Here is a 20230-nt window from a genome sequence, read left to right on the forward strand (position 1 = left end):
TCGAAGATTTTACTAAGCCGTATCTGCGTAGCTTTTCTTTCTACACTGTGGAAGAAAACTCGAGCACATTTATGAACGTTGCTGAATCCATCATTAATATATTTATTCTCCTGCGCACAATCCGATCATCTTTCCGTTCTCGGTAGTGAGCCTCCTCTCTTAACCGGCTGCGCTACAAAAAGAAACGATTATGCCCTGGCGCAGTATTATCCGATAGCAGTGAAAGGCGGTCAACATATCGAAATGTAAACCGTGAATATAACCATATATGCGCTTCTTACAGCAAAACGTGACTTTTTTACTAATACGTTGCCCTCTTTGCTGCATACTAACCCTCGACAATTTTGATCAACACTGAATGGTCCTAAAAGGAAACGATCCATTTGTGTGATCCTGACGGTAGTGCGATACCACCGAATGAGTGCTGCGTTGCCTTGCAAAATGACGTTGTTCTTTGCTTTTGTAATCACGCTTCTTCTTCGTTACCCAAGCTTGATAATGTGTATTTTCCGCCCATGGACCCACTTGTTGTTGATTGGTTTGACATTTGTAAATTATTTCAAACCCTAAAGGTATCCCCCACCTGTGCTGATGGTATTACTCCGCAGTTATTTAGGCTAACCGAAACATAATCGTCACTATTATTGTCAGAGCTATTTTCACAATCTTTGCAGTTTTCTTTGTTGCCGTGCTACTGGAAGGCCGGAAAGCAGGAAAAGTGGTGCCAGTTCCGAAGCAAGCTAATGCCTCCAACGCTTTCAACTATAGGCCCATTACACTAGCAAGCATCCCTTGCAAACTACTTGAGCAGGTAATCCATTCCAATTTATTAACTTTCCTCGAAGACAATAAATTTCTGATAGCAGCCAGCATGGTGTTAGAAGGTATTTTTTCATGTGCAACAGAAACACTAATTTAGTTTTCACTAATAATTTATTTTTCATCATAGACCTAGATTTTCAAAAGGCACTCGATTCAGTTTCCTGCCAACTTCTTTTGTTACACTAAGTGCTCTTAACATAGATAGCAGCTTACTCAAGGGGACAGAGTGTTTTTTGTCTAACCGCACACAACATGTAAGTGCTAAAAATTGCAACTCGCCGTTGTAACACATAACACCTGGAGTAACGTAAGGTTCTGGGTTAGGTCCCTTACTATTCCTAATTTATATTAATGACCTACCTAACACCTTTTGTTCTACAATTAGACTTCTTGCTGATGACTGCGTGATTTATCGTGAAATAACTAACCTGTTCTGTGAAAAGCAAACATCTGTGAAAAATATTGATTGAAACTTCAGCCATTACTTTGGTAGGATTGATTTCCCAGTTTTTGTCTGAGTGATGTTAGGTTCACACTATCGTAGAAATTATATCAACCGATTTTTAGACACATATACCCCTCGAGCAACGTTTATCACTCAGTTACTTCTAACCAGGTGGACAAAACTAAACCTCCTGTTATCGAACTAACCTTCTTCAAATCATTATGTTGGTATTATGTGCTCCCCCTTACTCTTTGCTCCTCATGGGCCCGTCAGCTATCTTGAAAAAAAAATATTTCTTCTTAAACATTGAGAAATGGTTGTTACTACATGCCGGCATAGTTAACCGAAGTATACTTTCAAGTGTTTTGGGTGGAAGGTTTTATTTTTAGTTAGTAACCGGTCACCTCCAATCCGGAGACTTGGCAAAGTAATTTCTATAATTTTCTACCCAGGCAACACAAGAATAGCACAAAATGTGTCAGTCGACCATTAATAATCTCCTTCGCCATCGAAGCACAGGTCTCGGCTGTAGAGTGGAACGATAGCACCACAATCGGCAACAAAGTGGTCGATGCAGTTCTGCGGCACAGAGTCCTTTAATTCTTGTTGAACCCACAGCAGACATTCTGGAATAACAGGAAACACATAGAAGATCGCTGTTTAAATATTCCACGTGCTTTCCATGTTTTCAGCGCCAGAAAGAAAGATACAACGGGAAAATAAATCCGGAAAGATATTCACAATAATATTTTCATTTCTTTTTACAGACAGTAAACATGCTTTTTACCTATTTTTTCTAGGAAGTTTACAACATAGCTACACTTTGCATGAACACATATCCCAAAACACTTAAATTGTAACAGGCTGCCTTGTCGCAGGTAGACCATGCCGATAATTAGAAACAAGTCCACCATATCTGGATATTTTGAAGTCTGGAAAATTTATTGTACTCAGCAAGTTTTAACAGTACACTGTGTACTCCACTAAAGTCTGAAGAGAACAAATAAAGCACAAAGCAACGTTTAACAAAGCTTGCAAACAGCCAGTGCGCTGATGTAAGCTAATTTTTTTGTTTTGGGTTCTTTTTAGTTTTTTTCTCGGTGAGTTCAGATATTTTAAGGTGTAATAACTGTTGCTTCTTTGGTGAATGACTCAAAGAAACAACGACACGATGTGCAACGTCACTCGCTTTCCCTAGTACAGCGAAATGCCTACCTAGCTGAAATCACTAAAATGCAGTAAAGTTGTGACGTGCAGTTGATTCGGGAGAATGATGCCCGTTTATCTAGCCCGTTTAATAGCTCCGAAGGTTCAAGAACAAGGCAAAAAAATCTGTTGCAGATTGATGCAAAAAATCTTGCCGCAATAATGAATTCATATAGTGTGGTAGAGGTGTGCTACGAGTCCATTGAAAAGGTAATATTTCAGCCAGGACGACATGCAGGCAATAATGATTCTTCTCCCAAAACATGGTATATGTATTCTAGGAGGTACAAAACATTGCGAAAAAAGAACGCCTATTTGTAATACAGTCTGAAGTTTTTTTTTTCTTTTTCGAGAACGGCTACGCCAATTTTTTGATACTTATATGTTGATTCTGACCAAACAGCTAAACATTCGTCTTGTGGAAGATGTCTGAAACTTAAATACATTATACAGGACAGGTATTCTAAAAATAAACTACACGCAGCAGGCGTTTTTTCTGGTATTGAGTTTAACGCAACTGAACCGAATTAGTTCGCTCCAAAATCCGACCACGACTGACCCTTGTTTATAAGGTTATGTGCATGGTTTCTTCGTTGCAACAGGAAGTGAGAAGAAAATTTTGCGTAATACTGTCGGAAAACGTAGCTGCAGTAACCACAACTTACGGTTTCCATGGTACTCCATTTTCAAAGTAACGCAATTTTTGTAGTCGCTGTAAAGGTACACACCTTCTTTGGGAGTCGGATCTGAAAGATATAAGCGCGTTACCTGACAAAATTGAGCTACAGAGCATGCACGCAAAGTGATTTTAAAACAGGTTTTCGATATGTGACAAGACAGATAGCTTTATGATTGGAATACTAAATTTTAAGTTGTTTTGAAGACGCACGTTATTGAACATTTATGTTCCCGCCATCGTACCACACTTTCCCGCTTCTGCAACCAGGTTCAATTACGTAAAATATCACGGCATAAAAGAGAAACATAGGATAAACAAAAAGATTTGCACCCATCTACCAGTCGTTTCTCATCGGAATAGTGGACGGCTGACAAAATAACTTCGTCGGGAAATGAATAGTCTCCATTATAAAGGCCAGGTATTGTGGGATTCAATTTATTCAAAAAGACCACTAACTGTTTAATATATTTTTTGCGTGCCGAAGCACACAGGAAGTGGGTTTTACATTCATTGAACAAGAACAACATTCTAGCTTCTCTCGCTTTGCCCAACACTTTCGAATCTTTCAAATGATCATTACGGGGCCGTCAGGATACTAAGCTAAGTTAGCTAAATTCTAGTTAGAAGTCCTGACAGGTTCGGTGTAAAAACTTCACACAGCAGCATAAAAAGCCATGGCATAACTTTTTTATTGCGTGAGCAAGCCTACACGCGGCATACATTGAAAACTACGAAAAGGACATCTGAAGTCGTAAAGCATGGTTGTTCATATTCGGTAGACATTTCGGCAATAGAACAATGCAGGAATTCTTCACACTCTAATCTTTCCAACATTTTACGTAAGTTTTTTTAACGGCCGACGTGTTATTTCGCTCATCACCTGAAAGTTCCCTTGAGAGTATGGGTGATAAATAATTGTAAATCGGACGTGTTTTATTTATTTGTAGAGAACTTGTCGGCATCTCGCGCCTCAAGGCACTGAAATAAAATTAAGGCTCTATTTGAGCACAGGCACTGCTTTTTACAATACACATGTTTGTCTCCAGCCAAGCATCCACCACATTTTGTAAAAAAGAGTAAAGAACAGACCATCAACCGTGTAAAAAGTGAGGTATCCAGGATCAGCTGCACCTTGGACGAAAAATGGGATCTCCTCTCTAAAAAAATGAACAATTTTCGTTATGTAAGCATGCCTATAAAAATTGCATTGCTCAAAACAGTCATTTTCAACATGTGTGATAGACACTGGTCATGCTGGATTGGTCGGGTACGATTCTTAGCTGTTGAAGTACCGCTAGGTATATTCGAAAGATGCTGAGGAAGCCCGGTGTTTGTATTGATACTGAAATGTTTGTTGAAATAATGAGCCTCAAATGAATTCATCCAGCTCTAGACAGCCGTAACGGCATTGCGGATGCTCTTACTACTGTGAACCTAGTATTTCCTTGAGCGAATTATGTTTTTTTTTTTGCAATACTACATCACATTTTGCCGGGCAGTGCGAAGAGTGGTGCTTTGTGCTCAAAACTGTGGCTTCAGAAGCAATACAAGAACATATGAAGCTTTGAAAGCATCTCCAACCTTGCAGCAAACAACCGAAAAGTGTTATTTGAAATAATGAAGGCCCTAGAATTCTCTCTCGCTTTCATACGTTAACAGGCTACATTTCAAACCTGGCAAACATGGCAAACCGGCACCTGGCAAACCTGGCAAACCTGCAAACATGGCATAAATTCATACCTAATTGTAAATCACGCAAGGGTCGTATATTTGTAAAACCTTCTAGTTCGACTAAGCGCATTTCTTGGCCAAGCGGTGGTTAGTATAATAACCAGTTGATGAAGCTGTATGCATTATTGAAGCAAAATCACAGCCTTTTGAGATGAGGGAACAGCTAATTCAGCACAAAACGTGGCGACACATTATCGCAGGAAAGACTAATTCACCACTCTAAAATATTAACTGGGCCAGAATTTCTTCCCATCCTTGAAGCACGAAATAATGCCCTTTGAATCAGGGCGGGCATGTAACGATCCTAATACCATTGCGATTGCAAAACCAGAATTACCATGCTTTTCCTGTCAGAATTTAAGACAGGCCAAGTAAAATTAATAAAACTAAGCACTGTCACAACACTCACACGACAAGGTCCTGATCTCGCCTTTTTATGCCGCAGGTAAATGAACGCGGGAGCAATGCACGGCGAAGAAATAATTGATACGCACTGACGTTGTGTTACCTACGCAGAAATTTTGTCGACATGCGAGTGGTTGTGCTTCTTTCTATAAGTAGGAATGCCGCCCCGACCATGAATCGAACCTGCATCCTCGTGGTGGCATCAAAATACCTTAGGCGCGGAGACCACGAAGTGTGCAAATGCAGAAGCGATTGTCATTACAAAACGTTAATAAAACGGTCAGTATGAAATAATCAGAAATGTCATAAACAAGCATACCGGTGCTTTCCGTCCTCGGATTTTAACATCCATGTGTAAACGGCCGTACGTGCATCGAGATCGATGTCAGTTCTCTTTGCAATTAGGCAATCGAGGCCGGTGTCGTTATTGACGTCATATATTGCCGCAACGTCCGAAAAAATCTGAAATATCTGCGGAAAGACTTCGATCTGTATCAAGCAGTCACAAGTTCAATTACTGCCTCAGGGCTTTACACTTCAGAGGACTCGTGTGGTCTTTTTGGACTAGTTATATATCCGTAAAAATGTTTTTTGAAAGAGCACTTTGCGGTATAAGTTCAGTACAGCTTGATGTCGGGCTAGTTGGCGTAACATGGTTTTGAAGGTACGTTGCGCTTGCTGTGAACACAGAGACGGGCACGGGAAAAAAAACGTAGACTTTCACGAGAAGAAGGCGCCGTCTTCCCGTGAAAGAATACGTTTTTTTCCCGTGCCCGTCTCGGTGTTCACAGCAAGCGCAACGAACCTTCAAAACAAGGCCGTATAAAGATAGTGACAAGTATGCTCTGTTATTTTATTTGCCTTCTGTTCAACCTTAAGGTTTTGTGATGTGTGCATTATGCTTCATAAAAAAGACAGGTAGGTAATAACGGCACAATGAAGAGGGGGATACTGCGTGAGTTTGGCTGTTTGGGTTACCATGTCAAAAAGCTCTGGAGCTCAAAACATTTGCTTTGACGAGGACTATAAAAGTCCAGTTTATCTTGATAATTTGCAAACTTTCTTCTAGGTGTATGGCTGAAAATTTGTAGCTTTACCTGAACTATAGTCGCCAACTGCCTATAGCAAGCCGAACCATGCACGGGAAAAAAGACTCCCATAATCTATGTTTTCGAACAAGTAGGCGGGGCTCAATACATTTGTATTACCTTAGACATTTATGCATTCTGTAATTTAGAAAAGGTAGGGATACGTCTTATGAAACTTTTCGGGATGAAAGCGCGCAATGTGCAGCAGGGCGGGAATAAATTCTAGACGTAGAGTCGCGCAATACAAAGGGACAAAACTCATTGTAGTAGCTATGAATGTCTCAATCTGTCGCCTAGAAATAAAATCTTTGTTTAGTTAAGGGCATGCATTGTCGAAACAATGTAACTAATCGTTAAGACCTCTGATGGATCGTTTCCCAGTACCGGTCTGCCTAGAGGCCGCCACGGCGAACTAAGCAGTCAGGGCAGCAAAGATCTCACTGTCAAAAAACGTGTGCACGGAACATCCTCGTCACCCATTTTCCCTCCTAACTCGTCAATGGTTCCTGTAATATGAAAGTCACGGCTGCAGATGCACATTACCGAGACTCTACTGCAGTGGGCGAAGATTCATTTTCTTTTCTTTTTTGTTTACGAGACTCCCACACCGGGAGCGATGTGCTCACCGCGTGGGCAGTCTTCCTTTCTTTTGTTAGCTTTGGCCCATTCCTTTGCTTTACAGGCTTTTTTTCAGTGGGCTGCATACTAACTTAGCGCGAATAGACCTTTTTCCAGTAGCGAGCTGCGCATGCGCGAGCTGCCGTCCGCCATTCTCTCAGATCGGCCCAGGAAGAATAACCATCTGGCCATAACCTGGCGCATCCTCACCTTGTTGCTTGGACAGCAGATACTACTTTCTAGCGCTTCGTCCTTATATACATACCCGCTTTTTCGACAGTTCACGGTGAGGTCATGCGTGCACACAAAAAAAATCTTGCAAAGGAATGGGACAACGCGTACACAGAAGAGGAAGCCTTGCCACGCAGCGAGCATATCGCTACCAGTGTTGGAATCACAAAGTAAAAAAACACGAAAGAAAGGGGCCCTTCCCCCAGTGGAGAATACTCTCACTAATGTGCACCTGCTTCAGTGGCTCTCCAGTGACGAAACCGGTTGGGGGGAGGGAGGGACTGGGCGACGACGTTGTTTCGTGCACAGCTTTTTTGACAGCAAGATTTTTCCTGCCCTGACACGGCCGGACTCGACTCTCCTCCTCCTGCGCTCCCCTTACGGCCTTCGCAACGGGGCGTCTTGCTGCCTGCCGCCGCAAGTTGGGGGTGGCGCTGCTAAGCCACTGTTGCTAAGGTCCCTGAATTTAGGGACCTTAACTGTTGCTCCGCCGCCGCCAACGCCTCCACAGGCGCAGTGTGCGCCGCAGCGCCGGTTACAGCCACATGTGTGACCATTTGTGACGCGGAAAGTGCATGGTTGCACATCCTCCAATGGATGTGCACTGTGGTCCAGTAAGCTGCCAGCATCTAACCTAGTACCATTGGCCAGCACTCATAGCGGCGAAAACTAATGGTGATGCCATAAAAAGATGTGAATATCGACCCCATTGTGGAGAAATGGTTTCGTTTTCGGCAGGTTCAATTCAAGGACCTAATATCTCTACATTCACATAGTCAGCGCCTTATGCTAGTGCTGTTGCCTTTAACAAGCCAGTATTGTTTGGTCAGTGAAGCCTCATCGTTGAACTGCTATCCAATCAACAATGGGATTTATGATTTGTCAAGAAGGATTGCCAAGCTGTTTGTAAATATCCAGGCCGCACCAATTTTTCCGATAAATCAACCAGAAAAACTTGCACGGCGGGGTAGGAACACAGCTCACAAGGAATATATTTTTTTTAATCTGTATAACTGGGATCATTATAGTTGCAGAAAACTGGACAACCAGTTTGCTTTGTATTTTTTCTACCCTGTTTAATTTTTTACGGACTCGTGTTTCATACTTAGTTGCCTGATGGACTGTATTGTGCAGGTTAGGGCGGACTTCTGGGAAATTTTGCATTGGATCTTAGACCTACCATGCGGTCACAATGATACGTACGTCAGACATCGCGATGGTTGAACGTGCATTCGCGCGACCATGTGCGGGACGTGAAGAATGCGCAAACTGCAACTCAGTGCACAATGCCGGAAATGCGAGTTCACGCCTATCTTTAATGAGACTGTAGGGATTGCAAAGCAGAAAAACCAGCTCACAAGAGAAACCATTGGGACGTTTTAGATGGCTCGTTTCGGTCCCACTCGCATAAGTATGCCGTCATTACGTTTATCGGCCAAATAAAATGCGTAACTTGCCCTTAAATGATTCCAAACGGCCGCACTCTGCCTTCTCTGCCTTGTTGTTTTTTTTATTTTGTGTGTTTGTGTGGTACCGGGTATCACACAGTTGTCGGTTGTTGCCTAGTTGTTATTTGTACTTAAGAACACGAGCTGTGTCAAAACATATTGCCATTTTGCTGCTTCACAGATGGTTATATACGCTGCGGAATCTCATTTTTCGCTGATGTGCTTATTTTTGTGTAATATATGAGAGTTCTTACGAATAAATGCTCCCTGATTGATTAAGGGGTTAAATGCACCGACGCTACACAGGCGATTAGGCGCACCGTAGTGGAAAGCTCCGGAATAATTTTGACCACCTGGGTATCTTAAACGGCCGTCGAAATCTCAAACACACAGGCGTTTTCGCTTTTAGCCTCCATCAGAAAAGCAGCCGCCGTGGCCGTGAATCGAACCCGCAACCCTGAGCTACAAATAAATGCTAGCTGGAAGTAGCACTTGTCCCTCTCGTACTCCTCAATGCTAGTTGGAAGTAGCACTTGTCCCTGTCGTACTCCTTCGTTCTTGGGGTAATTTTTTGATTTTTACACGTCTACATTAGGCAGTTTTTGTGGGGTGTGTTGCTTTTCAATGCAGGTATAGTCATACGGGATGTGCTTCTTTCCAAAAATTGTATAAATCTGGGCATAAAATAAAACTTTATGTTCCACGGTGCGCCTCAAGTCAGCAATGCTGCGAGAAAACAGAGTGTATACACGAACAACTTTTGCTCAGACCTTTTCGCGTAATTAACTACCTTGCGTATATATATCGTTTATATACTAGAACAAAAAAATCTGGGCCATATCAGTTGCACAAACTGCCCCGTTTCATGCGGAAATGCCACCGCGAAAGCTCACCGGTTATGTTGTCGACGCTCAAGATACCTTGCTCTGGCCTTGCGCGGAAACGCGGCTACGCGGAGCTTGCGGTGAGGGGGTACTGCCCTCGTGCTGTCAGCCCCTCCAACTGCGCGGCAGAAAAATCCCGTGCGCCGAGCCGGTATTCGCGGTGAGCGCGACCACGGGCGGCGCTGCGAAGCGCGCCTCCGTGACGTCGACTTTGGGATTGACGCATTTGTCGTCTTCTTCACTCGAGCTCGCTCTACCTGCTGTTTCATTGTGCTCGGTTGACGTCTGACGATTGTCCGCACAAGATTTGGCATGCATGTAATTTTTTATCATAATAATAGACATAAAATCGCATAAAAGCTCAAAGCGTGGGTTAAAGTGCAGTTTTGCATACCGCTACGGAAGAAACATTGCCGGCGTCGCGGCATTCCTTGCGAAGCCGGTCCTGTGCGGAGCGCTCAGGGTAAGCTTCTGTATTAAGCAATCTTCCGAACAAAGGGAACAGTCAGCTGCTAATAACCGGCAACAGCGAAATTGCAAGGCCGCCGCAACAAATACCAGGCCTTCAGGGCTGTCGGCTTTGGCAGAAGGCATTACGATTCCCGGTAATTGTATGTAAGGTAAGAGTTTTCGCAACGTTGCCGAACGCTCCAAAGTATTGTATCACATCACTTTACGTTGTCATGGCATGAAAGTATGCCAACATGCATTATGGGGCTGGAAGAACTGTAGGTTGAGTTCCGAATAACCCGCTTTGTGTATAGGCACGTGCTTGTTTTATACCACGCTTCTCACCAGTATGGAGGTTTATTGAGCAAAACGAGTCACATCTACGATAAAGATACAGTACCTCTATGTTTATTCAGACATGGAGGGATAGTTCAGTTCAATCCCCACAGCCACGTTTTCCCAGTATTCAGATTTGCGTTATAGGAAAACTGCACTCAAGAAGAGGAGGAGGCAGAGGAAGGGCGGGAGGAGGAGAAAACTGTATTTAATAGTAAAATCGAGCTGATGAGTGGTCCGGCTTCTCAGTCCAGCACAATTGAGTAAGGGAATTTTTTTCCAATCAATAGATCGCCATCCCGGGTTTGTTCTTTACGCCTTGAATATTTAAAGGGGCACTGACACAAAAATTTTGCATCTTGTTTTTTCTGTTGCGATAAGTAGCTAGTGACCTACTTATAACCTGTAGAAACCTCATTTGCTTCAGCGTGCGACGGTTGTTTAATTAGAGGCATTTTCAATGCGGCCAGTCGCAGTTTCGGTTTCAGCGAGTGCCGCGAAACGATGGATTTTGTGGATTTTGTGTGAACAAAGCTGACCACGTGACCGTGGGAGGGATATCACAGTTACAGAGCAGAGCCGCCGTAGCACTGTCGAATCCGCATCGACGGCAGTTTCTGCGAATGCCCCCCCCCCCCCGTACTGATCTCGTGAGGCGCCTAATTAAAAAGCGACCGTGGATGTGACGCAGGCGCTGCGAGTGCAAATGCTACCGCGGCTAACGAACGACGCGCGACGCTCGAGACGGTGGGTGGCAAGACGCGCGCTGGGAGCAGCCGGCCGGTCTGCCTACAGGTCCGCCTACAGATGTGTTCGGCTTAGCACTGCGGCGGATATTCGAGTGCCGCTCTCGTAAGCGGTGCAGATGACAATTTTTAATGCAACCCGTCATGGCATCATTAACTCCTTTCTCATGTAAGCCACCATGGTCGGGACTTGGGGACAATTTCGTGCAGCGGTAACAAGCTATCACTCGAGCTACCTGCGCCGGCGTGGGCCACTTCGCGGCCGTGGCCGCCGCCTGCACAGCGACCGTGCGGCTTGCTCAGTGGCCTTTTCGTGCCTCCGGCGCGTTTCCGCATTCAATGGTAATAAACAGTAATAGAAACAGAGTGCCTGGAATCGCTGTAGAACTTTGGTCGCGGCCAGCTGCCCGATGAGCTGACGAAATCACGGCGCCTCCGCCGCCAACGATCGGGTCGTTCGTTCTCGAGAGCAGAAGCTCCGCCCTCCGGCCCTCCGATTGGAGCGGCGAGCCGGCAGTGCGGAAGCGGCAAACACAAACTCGTGACGTGTTTGGATGTTGTTTATTTACACTTGCGCGTGGTCCTCTGCTGGCCGCTCGGTTGCGTTTCGCACACTTCAAAATTGATTTTAAATATGTTCTAGGCTGTATTCACCGCTGATATTTTGCAGATGATGTATATGTGTTCCCACCAATCTATCTCCGAAGTTATCTCGCCTTCAAAATTTTGTGTCAGTGCCCCTTTAAGTTGAAGAGAGCTCCTTGGAAATATTCATCGGCTTCGATTCTTGTAATGTACGCACGTGTACTATTTATTGCGTCGCTAGCGATTATATCAAGCCTTAAACACCGTAATCATGTAATAATTGTTCGGGTTAAGAGTCAGTTCATTATGATAACAATTGTTACGATAGAAATTCGGAGAATAAAAGCCGCCTTCGGGTAATCTGGACAACGTTGCCTGGGGCGCGATCGCGGTGGCGTAGCAAAGACCTTCTCATTGTATTTGCATGTGAATAAACAACGCACGCTGCGGATATGCACTTTCTTGCAAGTAGCCATAACGGAAGCCAATTTGGGAAGAAAGGAATGTATGCCATGCATATAGCCTGAAGAAAGTATCCTCACGATCTTTGTGAGCCTCCCAAACATCCCCAAACCTACTATAAGACGTTTGTGGCGGTTGTAAATAATTAATTAATATAAAAGTAATACGTTAGGCACAGAAAAAAAAACATTCATCTGATGCAAGACAACAACAACGAAAAAAATGAAGAAAGCCGCTCTATTTCCTGCTGTGCGATGCGCGTGTACGTAGCACTAGACTGTTGAGACGTCATAAGAGCAGCTCAAAAATACTGTAGGGAAGCCAACGCATTTTGAATGCTGATCTGTGCGCTGAACCTCGCGAAAGGACGGGTTAAACACGAGCTTCTGACCGATGCTGTGAAGAAAGTTTTATTTCTCTCCTCGTGTGTTGCAAACTGGTGGGGGATACAGCTTGAAATTATTCAGATGTGTCAGAAGCTTGCAAAAATGACTGAATTACTAAAATACGCCTTTGATGCACTAACGCGTCAAGGCGGGCGATTTCGAGCTCAGGCACTGCTGCCTCTCACAAGCGGAGTATAGCAGAAGACAGCGGTGCGAGCAGGTGCGAGTCCCTAAGCCGACGTCAGAGCCAGGGGGCGCCACTCAAACATCTCACCGCCAATTGCGAAGGTCGTAAGGGGAGCGCGGGAGGAGGCGAGTCTCGCCCGGTCGTGGCCCTGACAGTGTAGTTCGCCGTGGCCTGTTCTGTGCCGTGGCGGCGCTAGAGTACGGGTACTGGGAAAAGGACGCTCTAGAAAAGGGTGGAACTGATAAAAGGGGGCTCTGCTGGAAATGGAGCAAAGTGAGTATGCGGCAGCTGTTCATTTAATCCGGGGGGACCTGACAGGATGACGGACTGGCACCTCGCGCATACACAGATAGCAACTCGAAAAAGATTCATGGAATAAATACTGTAAGGGATCGACGGGGCAGGTGGAAGAGCGACGAACGTTCGTCGTGGGGATCAGCCTGCCTTTCCCGATTTTCTTGCGGCGCACACGAACAGGGCAGTGAGCGTGCATGACACATGCTCACGCTTTCCCGGGCAACCCATTTGAGGCTTTCAAGGCACGGAATCGTTATTTTTCGTGTCCGCGGTTAAAAATAGCAACAAAATGCCAAGCGAACGTGAGCGCGCGCACTTCAGCCCGTGCCTAGCAGCGACCGAGCGCTCGTGTGTGTGTGCCTTGCGGCGACCAGCCAGCGTCCCCACAGCACGTTTGTCAAACCAAGCATACCCACTTAGGTTTATTGGCCAAGATTGGGGTGACCTCCCGGCAGTTAAAAACACCAAGAAAATGCTGAGCGGTCGTGTGTCTGTGCCTCACGACCTCCCGTGCCCCCAGCGCTCGTTTGTCAAGCAAAGCATACCAACTTAGGGAGATTAGCCAAAAAAACTGCAACGTTTGCCGTAACCAAGGCAACACTTGCTTAGAACAAGAAAGACTCCGGCGTTCGCCGAAATTCCAGGAGCACTTGCTCGAAACGAGAAACACACGCCATACCGTGCGCCCCCCGAGGGGATGCCAATGATTATCACTTCTAAAGAATGAAGGAAGCTCATACATGTAGAAAACAGTGTTAAAGTCTTTGCGGCAGTGAAGAAGCCAATTGGCTGCAATTGCGGACTTCTACCATCGTTATGGTCGGGAAGGTTGCGTACTGCTTTGCTACCTTCAAGTCTTACGCGTTGGTGTGAGCTTCCGTCATCTTTTTTTGAAAGCGCGACGAAACGGAGGTGATCACGAAAGCAACGACGGGATTCCGGGAGGCGCATGGGTGTAGGGGAAATATCCTTTCCCCCGATTGCAATGATATTTCTGCATTTGTGTATGTTGGTATTTTGTCACATACTGGGAGCCATTTATGAGTTGCAACCAGTCATGTTGGTTAACAGTTGTTATTGAATATTCGATGCACGTGGGCCGGACTCGGAGAGCCTAAAACAGCCACAGCAACCACGGTCCGATATTCTGGGCTGCGGTACGGGGCCCTGCACCATCGGCTTTGCCAACGAGAGATGCGCCGCTCGTAATTACTTCCGATGCTGTAACTTTATTTTTATTATCTTGTACAATTGCAAATGCTTGTAAATAAATTATTTTTTATTAGTGCAAGCTTTGTCGCCAAAACCATCACTTAGCTTTGGCAACGAAAAGCTCTGCTCTCGGAATTCGCAAACCACCCCAACCTACGTTACGCGCCAAAAGTGGCGACCAACAAACATTTACGAATACATAACTCGGTCATTTAACAGTTTCAGGTTCGTATAAAAGTATAAAAGATTTTGGAGCTTTTTTTCGGAACTCCCCTTTGTAGACTCAGGGAAGTCTCAAAGAAATGGGCTCAGCGACGCTCTGAGCCATCTTTCTCGCAGTACTGAAATCAGGTTGCGGGAGGCGCTTAAGGGTGTTAGACTCCCCAATTACCCATGCTTTCTGTTTTAGCATACAATTTACATAAAGGGGATGCAATGTTTGCCGTTATTTTTCCCGTTTCCGGCAGGTTCTCCGATTAATTTTTTTTGTAAGCTTCAGATCTTTTTTGCACAAAGTACTGGTTCAAATTCCAGTCCATCTCAATCGAACTGCAACATTTGCTCACATTAAGGTCCATACATGAAGAACGGACGGTAACACACTAAATGTTTACCAGAGAAAAAAAATTATTTCGGGACATAATAAAAAGTAGTTAGGCCAAATGGTGTGAAATGTTATATTGACAATATATAGTGAAGTTCAAGGGCTCAAGAAAAAATATTTAGGTGAGTACATTACACACGTAATTAATAGGCAAGAGTTCTAAAAAAATAGCTAGAAAACTGAAGTAAAAAATTTCCCCGCATTTCCCCGAGGGGAAGAATGTGAAAGTGCGAATGCAGGAGTTGAATTTGCGCGGTTCGGTAATGTTCGCGAAAGAGAGATCACACACACACACACAACTACAAAGAAAGAAAGATGCATTTATTCACAGACACCTATTTGTGTTGTCGTTGTACTTGATTGCTAGAGCGGATCTCAGTTTTGAAATTTCGTGTCAGTACTCCTTTAAGCGGGTGCATTAGCCCTTCTCACGCCCGATTCCTGGCCAATCCCCCACGTGGGTATGTGCCATGCACGGACACCTATTTGTGTTGTCGTTGTACTTGATTGCTAGAGCGGATCTCAGCTTTGAAATTTCGTGTCAGTACTCCTTTAAGCGGGTGCATTAGCCCTTCTCACGCCCGATTCCTGGCCAATTCCCCGCGTGGGTATGTGCAATGTCAGCGGCCAGGCAGCGCGCGCCCATCTCCCCCCGTTGCCAAAGAAGACGAGGAGATTCCTGGCCAATCCCCCACGTGGGTATGTGCCATGTCAGCGGCCAGGCAGCGCGCGCCCATCTCCCCCCGTTGCCAAGGAAGACGAGGAGCGCGCGCACCCGCAGCTGTTGCTATGTGGACGGACGGCGGTCACCGGAATTCAGGGTCGCTTATAAAGTGCATTCGCACCTAAAAGTTTCCAACTTTGTAGGAAGATAAAGAGTACTGTCAATGAAAATGAAACGCGGGCAATGCGGTAGCAGTGCGGAAATAACTCTCATTATTGTTCTCATGAACGTTTACAGAATACATTTTAAAATGTTTATTTGGCGGCGGTAATGCAACGACTCGGCTGCCAGTAAACATATGTTTATGGCCTTCACTATAACACGCGATGGCTGTCAAAGCTTACCCCAATCCTTATCATATAAAGAGACTAGTTTGTTGACGCTAAAGGTTTTTGCGCCAAGATTGGAGCCGTCCAGAGAACCGACATCATGGCTGTTTTTATTACTGACGAAAACTTCTGTTTACATACGAGTAATTACAATGAAAGCAACCAAAAAAAAATCCCGCGCCTTCCCGCGAGGGGAACACGAGTAAATGCACAGCATTGGGGGTCGTTAACGCCGCGTAAAGTCGCGTTAGGGTGGGTAGTTGGGTCGTAGTTGCGTTGGTGTTGGTTTGGGGTAGAGAGAGGAGAGTAAAGTCGCGTTAGGGTGGAGCGAGCGTCAACCAAGGAAGGAAGGAGCAACGCAGTGACTGAAGCACGAGCGACCGCTAGCCGCTTTATTTTTGCAGCGCGCGCAGTAGAGGGAGGGCAGTACGGGGGGGGGGGGGGGGGGGGGAGAGCGCGCATGCGCAAGCAGCGCGCGCCCTTTCACGCCCAACCGCGCTGCTATCACGCACCTGTTACGCCGAGACCGCGACGGAGCGAATGGGCTGACTACGACGCATGCGCGCGTCAGCTGCTGTTGAGAGAGAGGAGGGAAGGAGGAGAGGCGCACCTGCTGCGGACGCGGAGCTGTTGACGCCGTCCGACGCACGAAGGGGCGAGGCTAAGAAATGCTCTGCATTTAAAATCAGCTGGGTATACGTCACGTCGCACGTTCACAAACGGTTTAAATTAGCTTTATTTCAGTTACTCTTCAACTGCGCAAACTGTGCGTTGTGTGAAATGCAACCGAGGCGAAACCATGGTATTCGAAGGCAGAGTCATCTCCCTCTCAAAGCGCAAGCACCTACACCCGTGCCTACACCCTAGTTCACCAGCCGTTTCGCCTCAACGCCGCCATGACAGGCGGCCCTAATGGACGCAGCCAGCTCCCCACAAGAGATATGGCCTATAGCGGAGCCCACCTTATAGTCCCTGCATGACACGCTGCACCTGTGACCTTTAATGTACAAACCACTGGACACTTCCAAATTTCGTACAGTTTTCTCTCTCTTTTTTATATTCTCACTAAGCAATCCAATCTTTTGACAACTGTCATGCGAGAGAGACAGTAACGGGAAGTTAAAAAAAGCGAGTTATGGATGCGGTCGCGGCATAATGTCAGGTACCGACATAGGTAGGTAGAATTTTTCCACTGCTGCCAAGGCTACTAGAAAGTCTTTCAGAAAATTATAATTTCGGTGCATAACAAATATGCGCGCACACTGCAATAAATTGCGACAATTTTATTCCAAATAGGGACGCGTAAAACTTAGCGCTATAATTGTGTAAATGTGGACGATCTTACTCTTGAATTGCTCTTCTTAGTGTTAAACCTGGAAGAGTTTTGTCGCCCTTGTGCGATCACGAGGAACCACCAATTTAAACAAAACCCGCATCTCTCAGTAGTGGCAATTGAACCAAAGCTCATTCCTGTACAAGTTACTATTACGAATATTCGGCTGTAGTAGAAGTAAAGTGAGCGTCATTAAACCAAGGGGTATGCTATTTTGGCCTTCAGGCGATGTAAAACTTTTTCGGAGATTCATTGGTGGATCATTAAAATGTATGAGCGTCTCGCACCTCTGCCTGAAAGACTTCAGGCTAGGCCCGAGGCGCAGGCTGATTTCGGGCGATGTGCATACCGGCCAATTTAAGGGCGTTAATGGTATCACTAAGCATAATATCAGTCGACTCTTGAAAATAAATACGTTGGCAGCAATTTAACGAGCCCTGACGTAATGATGATTGGCCTATCCTAAAATGGGAGGAGTGTTAAAAGAATCCAACCTTGAAAATTGGTAATATACAAGTAGTTTTACCACAAAATGGCGTACTTGAAATCACTTCTCCATAAAAAAGCCGACTGGTTTCTATGTCACGTGCCATCTGTTTTCCACCCAAGGCAAATCGATTAACAATAAAACGGTGGTTAATTTTTTCCAAGTGGTGAAATAAAAGCTCCTGGAGTTATCAAGCCGCACACTCAATACAAGGATACAATTTTTCTTTGTCTAGTCTTGGGGAGATAGAGGCTTGGTCACTTATTTTACCGCCACTGATGAAGCCATAAATGTAACAAACACAACTATGCGATTGCAAGGTGACTGCGCGCGCACGTGCGAGTTCTTGTATTAGAAATTTCACGCTTTCCTCATGTCGTCGTTCACGTGAACTTGAAACCAAATTTGTATGGCATCATTTGTAGTGTAAACCGTGTTAATGTTGTTTCGATTGTTCAGGTAGCAAAACGATTGAACTTAAGCACTGTTCTGTTTTATTAAGGACCACAGCCCTTTCTCCTAGACGGCTACCAGCACTAATGGATGGGGTTACCTTGAAGGCATCAGGAAGAGAGGTTTCTTTCAATCCAGGGCTTCCAAGTACCCCATAGTTACGTGTCGCTATGCATATCCACAAGGCAAGAAAGCATGGGGCAAAAAGTGATCTCATCTTGAGTGAGCGTGTTCCCCCTGCAGTGAAAAAACTTTGCTGAAAAGGCTCTCCCCATCTCGAGTGACCCACGAAAAACATTTTTGACGTTACGTTTCGCCTTATTACATCAAATAATGCTAAATACGTACGGCCGCGAAATTTTCCCGGCATCTCTCGTATAAATGGTTGTTTTATTTCCGAGGGTACATGAGAACAAAGACTTGGGAATTTCACAAAATCTTTGTCTTACTGGCTTTAAAAAGCCATTATGGTTTACGAAAGCTTTTTCTAATAGGGATTACTCCTTTACCGCAAACCATTGCAGCCAGGCAGTTTCCGCAAGACGAAATGTTTGTAAATTTATGATATTCTGTTCCAATTACTTTTTAAAGCAGCAGTATACACCCAGCCTCAACACAATGTCGAATAAACCGTATATTGCCGAAAGTACATCATGGAATAAAACATGCTATTTACAACATCGCTGCAGTAAATAAGAGAACATGCATATGAACAGACTTCTCCCGGCTAATTTTGCTGCGTAAAATAGGCTATATCAAAGAAAGAAGGGTAATTTAGCCAGGCAAAATATATTTATGAGACAAAGATTTATACAACGAAGCATCATGCAATCCCTAGTGTCTTATGTTTAGGCGCAACGTAGGTACCTCCCAAGCTGAACCTTACTGCGTTACAAACAACGTCGTACGGACTGTACACCGTTCTGCGTGTACTAGTTGACCACGTTGAACCTGAAGCCTTGACGATTCGCCTAGTTTATCGCCGTCACTCGTCCGAGTGGCACACTCCTTCCCACTGCGGATCAACATTTGTACAGGAAAGTCATCAAGCGGGAAAAGATTGGGGAAGGCTTCGAAAATGTTACTTCATGAGTGGGGATTTACAGAGTGATTTAACGCACCGGAAAACTTCCGAGGTAGGCTGAAACGAGGAGCTTGTCGAATTCAGGACGCTGAATACCCCGATGATCAGGTTTCTCAAGTTCGCGTACTCAACTTTAACGGCAAAATCAACCGTTTAGCGGCATATTTAAACATTTCTATGGCATTGTGTCACGCTGCTACTCTTACGTAAAAACACAATGACAGAAATATACAATGTAACGTGTTTACTTTAACGTCGCGAGAATACTCAGAAAGCGTTGGAATTGCTGATTCTCGTACACCGGCCATTAGGGTCAGGACCATATCCTCTTATCTGAACAGCCATCTTGTTTTAGCAGTTGCTAAATATGATAGCTGGAGAGTAAAGCTTACCAGTTGTGCGGGCGTATGTTTAAAAATACCAGTAGATACCGCATTGTGTGGCCCTATTCTCAAATATGCCGCGAGGAACCCGTCCATAGAACAACATAGTAACAAACAGCAAAATATCCGCTATCATGATGCGAACAAAATTACGAAAAGTTCCAAAATAAGAGAGACACACATTTAGTTGTAAAGAATACAAGTCACAGTATAGTAGCCATTTTCGGCCTTTGTTGAAGGCCCTCGTCGCCCGGTCAACTACATAACGATGCACATAACAGCGAGCAGTAGTCAATTTCGGAATAAAACTGCAATGTCTTCGAATTACGCATCTAGTCAGGTGTGGGGCGGAAAGGCGCGAATTATCAATGCATCCTCCAGAACCAACTGCTTGCTTCTCACATTTTCGCTTACGGTGAATGGATAAGACTGTTCAGGAAGCAAATACTTACCGTTTATGGCGAATAAGATTGTAAGTCTTGAAACAATGCGATCTGTTCTGGTCGCAGCACTCCCGTGTGGCCCTATTTTGTAGCCGCTTGTACCGAACAGCTGGCGTTTTTGTGCCTCGTTTTAATTGAATTCGCGAGAGCTGTCTGAAAAGAATAAATTGAA

The 20230-nt window shown here is 45.0% G+C and overlaps 1 protein-coding gene across 1 annotated transcript; it reads right to left on the bottom strand.

Annotated features, from left to right (window-relative positions):
* Nucleotides 1-1628: 1628 nt before the first annotated feature.
* On the bottom strand, nt 1629-20111 carry LOC144152226 (uncharacterized). Its single transcript, XM_077683460.1, has 6 exons — nt 20068-20111; nt 18249-18385; nt 5608-5759; nt 4242-4309; nt 3139-3219; nt 1629-1893 (listed from the first exon to the last, which is right to left on the bottom strand). The coding sequence occupies exons 2-6, from the start codon at nt 18363-18365 to the stop codon at nt 1757-1759; spliced, it is 555 nt and encodes a 184-aa protein (XP_077539586.1). The 5' UTR covers nt 18366-18385; nt 20068-20111; the 3' UTR covers nt 1629-1756.
* Nucleotides 20112-20230: the final 119 nt, after the last annotated feature.

The sequence above is a fragment of the Haemaphysalis longicornis genome, unplaced genomic scaffold (genome assembly GCF_048455015.1).
Source record: "Haemaphysalis longicornis isolate Haplotype H1 unplaced genomic scaffold, Haemaphysalis longicornis Haplotype H1 scaffold_9, whole genome shotgun sequence".
In the NCBI taxonomy this organism is placed as follows: Eukaryota; Metazoa; Arthropoda; class Arachnida; order Ixodida; family Ixodidae; genus Haemaphysalis; species Haemaphysalis longicornis.